The following is a 12,495-nucleotide window of genomic DNA, read 5'->3' on the forward strand; positions in this document are numbered from 1 at the left end:
GGATCGCGCTGTCTCCTGGCACGGCCGCTCCAGACCCGTCACCATCTTGGAATCTCTGTACCCATATTTTATAATAAAATTATTATACTTAGTTCTTCTGTTGGGCAATGCTGTAATCTTTAATAATTTACTTGAGTTTCCATTTTTTTGGATTCCTAGGATCGCGCTGTCTCCTGGCACGGCCGCTCCAGACCCGTCACCATCTTGGAATCTCTGTACTCATATTTTATAATAAAATTATTATACTTAGTTCTTCTGTTGGGCAATGCTGTAATCTTTAATAATTTACTTGAGTTTCCATTTTTTTGGATTCCTGTCACTTTTGTCATATCTCTTGATGCTCCGTATTGTGAGGATATTGATGCATTTGCTATGCTTTCTCCTTCCTGTATCTTACCTTTGCCAGCTCCTCTTTTACCTTTTCACTAACACAGAAGTATATTCATATCTACATTCTGTGCTGCAAGGAGGGATTTTAAAGATGAGTTAAAGGGAAAATTGAAAACTGAAGGTATTAAGTGATTTGCAGTAAGTTCTCTTAGCATGATAATGTTAGAGCTGGGACTAAAACTTGAGGCTTTTGTCTCCTAATCTAGTGGGCTTTCTGCAGCTAAACTCATTGATTCATTTGTACAATGTTTATTGAATGCCTTTTCTCTACCAGGCACTATACTTGGTACCAGTAATACAAAAATAATGAGAAATGGTCTCATACTTCATAGTTAAGTAAGACAGATATGTAACAATATCTAGTTTTCAATGCAATAATATGCCAAAAAAATTATCTAATTTTTTCTTATTTCTGCAGGTCAGAGATCAGATAAACTGATATAATTATTAGAGATGACAACTTTAATTTGGAGGAGACAGTGTTTTCACTATTCATTTATGCATGTTTAAAAAATGAATAAGAGTTTGCTGATATACTTTCAGGAAAGCAATTAAAATGCAAGATCAAATATGAAAATAATTTTTTTAAATGAATTAATAATTACAAATGATACATATCATGTTTTATGTGTTCAACACGTTTTTATGTGAGAGAACTGAAATATTCTTCAGTTGTCCTCATAGGTTTGTTTAGTATTGTGACTTCAAGCCTAAGGTTTATGTGTTTGTTTATAGATCCTTTTTATGGTGACTTGTGAACTTTCTCCTTTTTTTCTCCCTTCCTCAGATTTTCATCACCGTGAATTGCCTGAGTACAGATTTCTCCTCCCAAAAAGGGGTGAAAGGACTTCCTTTGATGATTCAGATTGATACATACAGTTATAATAATCGCAGCAATAAACCCATTCATAGAGCTTATTGCCAGATCAAGGTCTTCTGTGACAAAGTGAGTAAAGTGACAGTTTGTCCTATAGGTATCTTTGTTATTAAATATTATTTTTAATGGCATTTCCCCCTTGTCACATTCACTTGTCTAGTGATGTAAAAATAATCAGTTTATCAATCACAATGGGAGTAGTAATGTTTTATTCTCAATTCCTGTTAGATATCTAGGGTGTCATCAGTCAACTGTATTTTTTGTTTGTTTGTTTTTGGTAATCATTTTTATCACTAATTTAATGACTGATTGACATTGCACTGTGACTTAGTCAGCTCAGGTTGCTATAACAAAATACCATAGACTGGGTGGCTTAAACAACAGAAACTTATTTCTCATAGTTATAGAGACTGGGAAGTTTAAGGTCAAGATACCAGCCAATCAGGCTCCTAGTGAGGGCTCTCTTCCTGGTTTGCCTATGGCTGCCTTCTCACTGTATCTTCCCATGGCAGAGAGAAAGAGATTGAGTGCAAGCAACAGCAAGCTCTTTGGTGTCTCTTCTCAGGGCACTAATCCCACCATGAGGACCCTACTCTCATGACCTCATCTAAACCTAATTTCCTCTCAAAGGCTCCACCTTCAAGTATCATTACATTGGGGGTTAGGGCTTCAACATATAAGTTTTGGGGGACACACACACACCGTGCTATGGGTCTAATTCAATTAGATAGCTGAAATAGCAGATTAATAGTCTTTACTGGGTATAGATCCTTTCCCAGAACATATCAATGCAAGCTTTATTATTTTATGGGTTAAATGGGGACTCTTTAAGACTTTTTGAAATGGAAATAGCACCTATAAAATAAGTTCATTAGTACACATGCACTCAGTAAACATGTACTTTGAATTTCCCTGAATTCCACCATAAAAGACAAAGCGATTAGAGAGCAAAGCTTAGCATTCCATGATTAGGTGACAGGAGATCCTCACAAACTCCAAATATGAGTGGGACTAAGTATCAACAATTTTAAGACCTGTTTAATATCAGCATCTGAGAGGGAAAGTAATGGGGTCATTTAATGGCCAAAGATCAAGAAACATACAAAATTGCCCAGTGTACTCACTGGAAAGCGAAGTGGGTGATCTGAGGACAGCATGTGAAACTCAGGTGGGAGGTTATAAATTCTGTGGACCCCAATTTGCTGATGAGTGCAAAGGGACTGAACAGTGAAGTGGTTTTGGCTCTATGAACTCTGAAAAGTTGTAGACTGAAGTTCCCTTCTAAGACAAAACCCTGCTCTGGGAAAAAAAACTGCTGGGAGTAAAATCCAAGTTGAGTTGGAAAAGAAAAAAGGTGAAAAAGAAAGAGAAGATCAAAATAAAAATGAAGATGAAGATGGGAAGGGATACAGAGTAGGCAGATCTCAGAAATGCAAGACGGTTTTTGTACCTCTTTGTGAACACCCCAGAAGAGGGAGCATGAAAGCCATGAAGCTAGAACGGCCCTGGCCCACTCATTTCACTTGAAAATGACCAACAAAAAGAAAAAACAGTTGAATCCCATACAATGTCTCATGAGAAGAGGAGATTAAGATATGACTGACTTCTCTATGGGCAAAGAGTATATGCCAGAAAGACATGCCCACAAAAAAGCAGATGAAAACTGTAGCCTAATATTTCAAAATGAGCTAAATGAAACTAAGAAAATGATAGAAATTATGAAGGTCAACATAAACCACAATTTGAAAAGCTCAGACATGAGCTGTTTGGAAAATAAAATGATTTGCAAAGAGATATGGTAGAACTCAGGAAAGAATTTAGACATAAAAGATTAAAATATATCAGAAATAAAGACTACACTAGAAGCAGCACAAGAGTGAATAAATATAAAAGATAACGCCTTAAGAAAATGCAGATTGGAGAAGAGCAAAATTTTAAAAATCAGAGGAAATGAAGAAAGATGTGAGAGAAAATAACAGATATAGAAGAGAGCTAAAGAAGATCCAGTGTACATACACTGGGAATCTTTGAGCAAAACAAACAAACGAACAAACAAAAACCCCCAAATGATGGAACAGAACAAATGTTAAAAATGATAAATCAGGAAAATTTGCAACAGAAGGTGCTCAGATTTAAATGGGCTACCACATACTTGGGAAAATTGACCCCAATATCAAACAGTCAAGCTATTGGACTTTAAAAATAAATTGGGGCATCTAAGTAAAATACAAAAAATAAATAATAAATCACTTATTAGGAAACGTTTGTGATCAATCTTTTCAACAGCACCACCTTGTCAAAGACAATGATATTTAAAGAGATCAAAAGATATTTAAATAAATTGGGGCATCTAAGTAAAATACAAAAAATAAATAATAAATCACTTATTAGGAAACTTTTGTGATCAATCTTTTCAACAGCACCACCTTGTCAAAGACAATGATATTTAAAGAGATCAAAAGATATTTCAAGAGAGCCAATGATTTTACGTCCTACCAAATTGACTTTCAAGAGTAAAGACAAAACAAAATAAACAAACAAAACCACCAAAAATCAGGGACATATTCCTTCTTGGGGACCGTAGTAGAGAACAAGCTTCAGACAACCAATATGACTGTAAAGACGTTGATGAGAGAACTGATGGTGAGCATTAAGTATATATTTACTTATAGATGTAATTATAAGTGATGGAAGAGACAGTATCACAGTATGTTCTGACAATGTAGACATAGTACAATTATTTAAAAATTGGGGAGGATGAGAGTATATAATACATAGAATAAGCTGAGTAACTGTTTATTAATTGTAAGTAAAAGGATACTACTACATATTAGATGCTGGGGGGAGCGAGGAAGGGGGAAAATAGGTTAGTATCTAATTCAGTATTGCCCATCACTCTTAAAGGTTCTGTAGTCAGTTGCATTAAAGGTCTACTATGCTATTAAAATGTCTGAAAGTTCTGGATTAGCAATGATAGTGCATAGGGAGAAATGGGCTCCCATGAGCAGAGAGCAGGAACAGTAGAAGGTAGAGATGGTCATGTGAAGAGAGAAGAAAAACACGTTAACTAGACCTACACAGGGGTTTAGGGACATATAGTATAATGGTAAACATCTCTGAAATCTCAATAGAATTTCAGCCTATGATGATTTCAATTAGTGGCCATCATCCAGCCATCAGAGCAGCACAGCAATCTGATGGACATCTGGCAGTTTCCATGGTATGGAGGCCAGTTAAACTGGTATGTAGAAAGGGTAAGAAAACAGTGGGTCCGACAGCAGAAGTAACTTGCCCAGAGTCACACAGTGAAAATGTAGAGGAACTGGATGCAAATATAGTTCCGATTCTAAACTTATACTCTTTGAGTTGATAAATAACTTTATACAAAAATACCAAAATGACAACTGGCAATTCAAAACCTCAACAAAGGTAGCCTTTAAATATAAAACAAGACCAAAAAATTAGCTTACATATTAAATTCAGCAAATTAAACATTAAAAAAGCATTTTCAAATGATGCACAACATAGAATTTAAAAAGTGCAAATAGGAAAGCATTCAAGTAATTTGAATTTCCTTGCAATACCAAGGTTAAAGCTTTGGTTACCCCACCCCACCTCCCCCAAAATTTTATTTTGAATTTTCTTACTTCATTCTAGATATTCCAAGGGGGACTATAGAGTCCCCTCCATGAATCCCCTTCTTGGAAGTAAGGAGTAAAGTTAGAGGCAAGGGAAAGGGAGGGAAGAATTGGGTAGAGGGGGACTGGGCCATCCATTTATCTCCACTTTGGTAGTTGGAATTGAAAGTGGGAGAGAGGACTTAAAGAATGCTCATATAATTATTCTATAATTTTGATGTAATAAATACCAAAGGAAAAATAAAAAAAGCCCAATAAACACATGCAGAATGCACAGAAGGTATTATATCATTCACCTATGTCCTAGAATGAAAGGGACTATAAGAAGCCAAGAGGGTAAATTAAATGATTGATTATACCTTTTGTTTGAAAATATTTTTTATAAATTTTCATTCACAGTTATTTTGCCTCTAAAAGGAAAAGGGCGAAAAAAAGAATTTTATGGGTTTATCCAAAGCATTTATTTCCTGAAGTCATGCCCAAGGGTAATCTACAAGGAAAGAAATGGTTGGGAGAGTCACTTATTTACATGAGCATGTTTGTAAATATGTATAAAGACTGAAAAGAATCATATTAACAAACACTTTTCCAATGAAAAAATAGGTTGCATTACCAATAGCTCCTATTTTAAATATCAGTGCTAAATAGAAGAAAATAGTTGGGAAAATGTTGGGTAAGTGGCATTTATGCCAACCAGCTAGTGACATAAAGAGTTTCTAGAGAGTAGTTAGTTACACATCCTGATGTTAAGGGTTAGGTGGGGAGGGAGTGGTCAGGAAACTCATAAGGAGGAATTCTTATGGGCTATGTAGGGTGGATTAACTGTAATTACTGTCAATTTCTCTAGTAAGTTAAATACAAAATCCTTTGCCGTAATTTGTCATATTTCTATCTCTATTTTTGAAACCCAGGCAAAATTCACTCTTGGGAATTAAAAAGAGAAATAAAAGTTTAATTTTTACATTTTCTGAATGGGTGTGTAATTGCAAATGCTTAATTTGAATTATCCTCTAAAGCAAAAATGGTAAAATTTCCAATCCCAATCAAGAGTCTAGAGTGCATATGGAATTCTGCACTATTTATAGTTTTCCAGCTTGGTTTCTAATTAATACATCTGTGAGGTTGCAGATAAAAATAATGGCCTTCTCTAGCTTTTTTTGGATTATGATACTTCTATTGAAATATATACGTTTATGATTAAAAATTCAGGATCTGTCAATATATCTACCTATATTGGTACCTGTGTGTATATCTTCATATCTGTGCATAATTACTTCCATGTACATTTTGTTTTACTGCAAACAGTAACTATATATTGGGCAAAATTTGAGAAATAAAGCCACATTCTAAAATAAATAAGAGAAATAATTTAAATATTAAAAAAGAAATAAAGATAGACATCACGTGGCAGCAAAAGCGATCACAATATAGTCAAATTCTTCAGATGTATTTTTCAAATTTAACACTCCAGAGTGAAGATTCAGGTGGGGGGGGGCGGCCCAGTGGCGCACTGCTACAGTGCGCTGCTTGGGAGTGTGGTGGCGCTCCCGCCGAGGGTTCGGATCCCACATACAGACCGGTTCCCGCTTACTGGCTGAGCGAGGTGCGGGCGCAACACTGAGGGTTGCGATCCCGTTGCCGGACACGAAAAAAGACAAAAAGGAAAAAAAAAAAAGATTCAGGTGGGGGAAATTATTTTCAAATGATAAGTTTGGTATTTGTAGCAAATTTTACTTTTCTGGAAGAACTAGACTTTTTCCAGTATAGTAAGAGTGAAAAGAATATTTTCTAGAAGCTTCAGTTCACAAATAATCATAGAAAGAAAAAGAATTCTGGAAGATCTGGTTTGAGGGGAGCTTTTTCCACCTTAACTGAATGTATCAAAGCTTCCCTGGGTCATTGTGCAGTCAAAAGCTTTATTTTGAAAATGAGAACTGTGGTGGTTCTGAGAGTGGGTACTAGCAAATTTGCTTTGTCATGCTGATATCTGGGCATTCTGGGCAGGAAATTTCTTATATAGAAGTAGCACACAGACTATGCTTTATAGGGACCTACTCTGTGTTTTATGTTAATCCTTCGGATTTGGCATATCAAAGAATGCCTGAAAAATAATAAGCAAGTGATTTTCCTAAAAATCTACATTGAACATATATAAATCTTGCAACAGATTAATTCCAGACCTTTTCCTCATAGAAATAGTACAACATAAAATACTAACTCAGAAATAAAATTGCTTGACCAACCTTGGGATGTGTCTTGGGCGAGTTGTAATTTATATAGGTAGGTAAAAAAATGTCCTTATTTCTGTTTATATTAAATACTATATTGTACAAAGCTCTAAACACATAGGAAAATGCCTTATATGCACCCAACAGAAAATAATAGTTTCTATTACAAACTTGAGTACATTGGAGAACCTTTGCTTATATTTTATATTCACTTGAACAAGGTAATGTCTATGCATTTAACACTTTATTTGCTGAAAATATTATATGTTTTCTCGATACAAAAACTTGTTTTAATTAAACCACATGTGTGTCTTTTTCTGTGCATTTCCTTTTTCTTGACCCTTTTCCACTTTTCTATCAGTATGTTAGTTTTTAAAATTTGAATCATTATTGATATATTAAGGATTTAACACTTTGCAATATTTTATTGCAAGTATTTTCATTAATTTGTACTTTGCCTTTGAATTGATTTTTTCCATACAGAGAATTAAATGTTCTTATTGTCAAATCTCTCTCTTTTGTGTAATGATTTGGGGACAATTTCTAAAATGTTAGAGGTTGCTGGCCGGTCTGTGCTTCACTGCTCTTAATGCTACCACGATGGGCAGGAAATATAACATGCATCTGAAACTCAGGGAAGGAGTTTAGGCTGGGGGTGTTGATCTGAATGTTACCTGTCTAGAGCTTTGTGAAAACACAGATGCAGATGAATTCTCCTACAGCAAGAATGGAGAGAGAGAAAGGAAAAGGAAACTGTTGGAATGTCTGTATTTGGGAGATAAAAAGAGGACAATGAGTTAGCAAGCTGACATAGAGAAATGACCAGAGAAAATATCATCAGCAAATCATGGCAGGTCACAAAGGGAAGATATATAAGGTGGTGGTCAACTGGTTAAGTAGGATGGGATTTGGCAATTTGGTAAAAGGAGCCAATGAAAAAGTCAAATTACAAGGAATAGAAGAGCAAAAGGGAGGTGAATAGACCAATTTTTTCTCTTACTTGGTTGAAGGAGCCCTGTCTCTAACAACATACAAAAATATTGAAACAATAACAAAATACTTGTATATACAAAATGATCCTACATCTTGTGTGGTTTCCTTATGCTCCCCCTCATTTCTACCACTGTAATGATTTTTTAATGTTCCGTAGCAACAAGCAAAGGAAAAATTGTATAAGGAATCCACACTCAACTTTAAAGCCCTCTGCATGCCTAGGAATGAATTTAATAGGTCAATGCTTCATCCTCTGACATTTTATTATAATCACTAAAGTTATTTAACAAGCTTCACTAGGTTAAGGAACTGGATCTGGTCTTCCCATACAGATTCAAAACTGAGGTTCTTTAAATAGGCGAGATACCAAAAAAGGAGAAAACGTGGGAGAGGTGGGACCCCTCGCAGGTTAGAAGTGTAGAAAGGACTCATGAGTGGTCTTGGCTTTCAGAGCCAAAGCTAGACCTCTCCGGAGGGATGGAAATGTTGCTGCCTGGTCTCCTCCCACCCTGTGTTGTTCATATCCCTGTGAGTGTGAGTGTGTGTGTGTGTGTGTGTGTGTGTGATCGTATTTCTGTAGGATGGAAATGTTGCTGCCTGGTCTCCTCCCACCCTGTGTTGTTCATATCCCTGTGAGTGTGTGTGTGTGTGTGTGTGTGTGTGTGATCGTATTTCTGTACACTCTGATAATATGTCTGGCATTGTCTATATTTGTATATTTGTTTTTCCCTGTCAGGGAGCAGAAAGAAAAATCCGAGATGAAGAGAGGAAGCAGAACAGGAAGAAGGGGAAAGGCCAGGCCTCCCAAACCCAGTGCAATAACTGTGAGTTTCGATGAGACTGACTTTGCTCTCTCAGGTGGGCCAGGTCCACTGGCAGAACAGGTGGAAAGAAGTGGGTTGCAGGTAAAACTACGTATATGCCAGGCATGGCTTGCTTTCCACTGGCAGTGGAGACAGGCTGATTGTCCCTGTGAAAAGCAAATAGAATCATATGAGCACAGTGTGTTTGAACTAGGAAGGACTTTGTGATATCATGGAGACCAACATCCTCCTTCATATAGACTAGCAATCTAGGGCACACAGAGGAACTGGAGGATGTGAGGGGACCTGAGCTCCACCTCAGGAGTGCTCACTTGAAGTCCATGCTCTTTCTGTTGGTTTGGCAGGAGTGGGGTGGGGGCTTTTAAATGATGTGCACATCTATGATATTCTTAAAGCGTCATCGGAGAAAATCATGAACTGTAGCTAAATCTGGGGCTTATAGCTGAGAGTCCTGAGTCATGCATCACCCTCTCATTTATGGGTTTTGTGATCCTGCAGCCTCTGATGGGAAGTTGGCTGCCATACCTTTGCAGAAGAAGAGCGACATCACCTACTTCAAAACCATGCCAGATCTGCACTCACAGCCGGTCCTCTTCATACCCGACGTGCACTTTGCAAACCTGCAGAGGACTGGACAGGTAACTAAGAACCACCTGCCATCCAACCACAGGGCTGGTAGGGCCTTAAGATATAAGTGCTTTAGGAGGTGTTGACCTTAAAAATAAAACTCACCTTCAGTCCATTAGAGGAAAAGTCAATGTCATTCCCTACAGTAAGTGATTCTTTATAAAAAGGAATGTATCAGGAGAGAAAACTGACTTCCTAAGGGAAAGAAGAGAATAGCCTGGTTTTAGTGAAGTGTTGACAAAGCAATGAAAGAGGAAGAAAGTAAGAAGGCTGATCACCTGTAAGAAAAGTTGTGTTTTGTCAGCTTTGGTAGCAGGATTAGCCTGATGCAGTAGAGCACCACCTAATGGTGGGAAATTGAAATGCACCTCTAACTTCGTAAGTTACGCCAGGGGAAAATTCTTAGATTTAATAAATCCCCATCAACAATTTTTCCCTTAGTCAATTAACAGTTCCCATTGAATTGGTAAATAATTTCACACCAAAGAAAAATGAGTTGTAGAAAAGCCCTTTAAAAAACAAAAATTATTCCTGTCTTCTAGGTATATCTACAAGTAAATGATCTAATATTAAACTACATACATTATACGAAGTTATACGATCAGTTTTGGTAGCAGGATTAGCCTGATGCAGTAGAGCACCACCTAATGGTGGGAAATTGAAATGCACCTCTAACTTCGTAAGTTACGCCAGGGGAAAAATTCTTAGATTTAATAAATCCCCATCAACAATTTTTCCCTTAGTCAATTAACAGTTCCCATTGAATTGGTAAATAATTTCACACCAAAGAAAAATGAGTTGTAGAAAAGCCCTTTAAAAAACAAAAATTATTCCTGTCTTCTAGGTATATCTACAAGTAAATGATCTAATATTAAACTAACTTAAATGTCTAAGAATTAACTCATTATGGTAGCTCAAGTTGACAGAATATTATGCAGTCACTAAAATTTTAATTATTGAAACTATGTAGCAACATGGAACTAGTTATGAAAATGTTCGGTGAAGAAAAAGTAGATTACCAATTTGTGTCTATACTGTGATCCCAAATGTATAACTGAACTTGAAGGGAACAAGAAAAATTACAGCACTTTTTACAGGGTTATGTGATGGGGCTGATGTTTTCTTTATGTCTTTAGTGGTATTCCTTTTATGTGATAAATTAAAAGCTTGTGAAAAAAGAAAACAATAATTATTTCCCTAGAATTAGCCAGAATTGTCTTTCACCAAACCAATTAGGATTTAATGACTTTTGCATCGATTAGTTTTCTTTTAAATCCAAAGTCCTTTGAGAAAAGGTCTGCTTTGAGAAATAGGTCATACTGACACATTCAAGTTTTTTTTCCTTTCTAAGTGTGTAGACACTCACTGAAATTGATCTTAGTGTAGAAAAACAAATCGTTATTGGCTTCACTTTCTCTTTCTGGAAAATACCATATTTCATCCTCTGGTATTCACTGTGCTGTTTCATTATATGTATGAGACAAAGCAGTTATATCACTGATACAACATGGTTACAAAATAGCCATACCTTTTTCTTAGAGAGAATTTCCACTAAAAACTAATTTAATATTTCCATCTTGTGTTAGTTGTTTGATAGGAACAAGGACAAAAGGGAGAAAGGAAGAATTTTATAACTTAGCAAGATAGTGCCAGCACCTAGTTTTTTTTTCTTGTTGTTTTGTTTTTTTTAATTCCCAAGAACTTGGTGGTGATTTGTGTATGTACTGTCTTTGCCCCATGGGATTTTATGGAGCTAAGTTTCCACACCTTCTAAAGAGGGGATAATTGAGTTAAATTGTTCTTGTTTTTTCTGTCATGCTTCTGGCTTCAATGCCTTGTCAACACTGACAACCTGAACAGCTCTCTTGGCAAGATTTCTCTGAAATATAAAAAGCTGTAAATGAATCTTAAGAGGAAAAGGGACTCAGCCTGCCTGCTCATGACTGTCAGTCCCCTGGCCTCACTTGCCTCCTGCGCTCCCAGCTTGAGGCTGAAGGAGAAGGAAAGGGCAGCCTTTACAATTTGTTGTTTTCAGCAATTGCAAAACAGTTAAGTTCTGCTATCTGGAGGCCACCCTCACAGAGCCCTGTGGCCTTGGGTTCAAAGCCAAGGGTCAGGGAGGGAGCCTGCCTGGAGCTCCTGGAAACAAAGTTACACACTCAGCTGTGCCCTAGAACAGCCCCATGAATGTTCTGTGACTGCAGAACTTGCTTAGCTGAAGAAAGGAGCTCCGGCAGTGGCTGGCTGGTGCTTTTAAGGCTGTCTTCTCTCAGAAGAGCTGAATGCTGGGAGAACCTTCCAAAGGCAGGAGGGAAGAGGCAGCGCCATGGCCTTAGAAGTGGAATGGGTCAGAGGGTGGCCGGCTTTGACATGCAAAACAAGAGCTAGTGGTGGCAGGTCAAAAGACCCCCCCAAAGGGGCAGGGAGGCAAGCGATAGTGTGCAGCTCCGTAGCCACTGCAGGCGTGAGTCTGGCTAAAACCAGCTGCATTGCAGCTCTGCACAGCGGCAGGGCCAGCAGCCCTGTAGATCTCAGGGTCAGGGAGATACCCCGAGTTGTGCTGAAGGCACATCAGTTGTGAAGCAGCAGCTCCTATTCAGCCAAAGACACGGGCCGGAGAGTGAGCCTTTTCACTGTCAGCCCATATGTCCTCGCATATGTTCACATGTGGATTGGAATAGTCTTCAGACTATTTTTAAAGACGAATATGAGGGAATGAAACCAATGGACAGGCCTGATGGAGACCTTTAGTCTCACTCTCCTTGTGTTAAAGCCCTGATATTCACTGCTGCCTGTGTCTGAGCGCCTTTAAAAGACAAATGATGGGGCCGGCCTGGTGGCGCACTGCTACAGTGCCCCGCTTGGGAGCACAGCAGCGCTCCCACCGAGGGTTCGGATCCCACATACAGACCGGTTCC

The 12,495-nt window shown here is 37.7% G+C and overlaps 1 protein-coding gene across 1 annotated transcript in view; it reads left to right on the top strand.

Moving 5' to 3' along the window:
* Positions 1-1,177: 1,177 nt before the first annotated feature.
* The window catches only part of LOC103605461 (grainyhead-like protein 2 homolog), a gene marked incomplete at its 5' end in the record, with an annotated part of 37,887 nt that continues 26,569 nt past the window's right edge, over positions 1,178-12,495 (top strand). Inside the window, 3 exons of the mRNA XM_008590055.1 lie at positions 1,178-1,336; positions 8,863-8,950; positions 9,449-9,588. Of these exons, the coding sequence (XP_008588277.1) occupies positions 1,178-1,336; positions 8,863-8,950; positions 9,449-9,588 (387 nt within the window). The remainder of the gene's footprint in view (positions 1,337-8,862; positions 8,951-9,448; positions 9,589-12,495) is intronic.

This window comes from Galeopterus variegatus, unplaced genomic scaffold (assembly GCF_000696425.1).
Source record: "Galeopterus variegatus unplaced genomic scaffold, G_variegatus-3.0.2 Scaffold5823, whole genome shotgun sequence".
Lineage (NCBI taxonomy): Eukaryota > Metazoa > Chordata > Mammalia > Dermoptera > Cynocephalidae > Galeopterus > Galeopterus variegatus.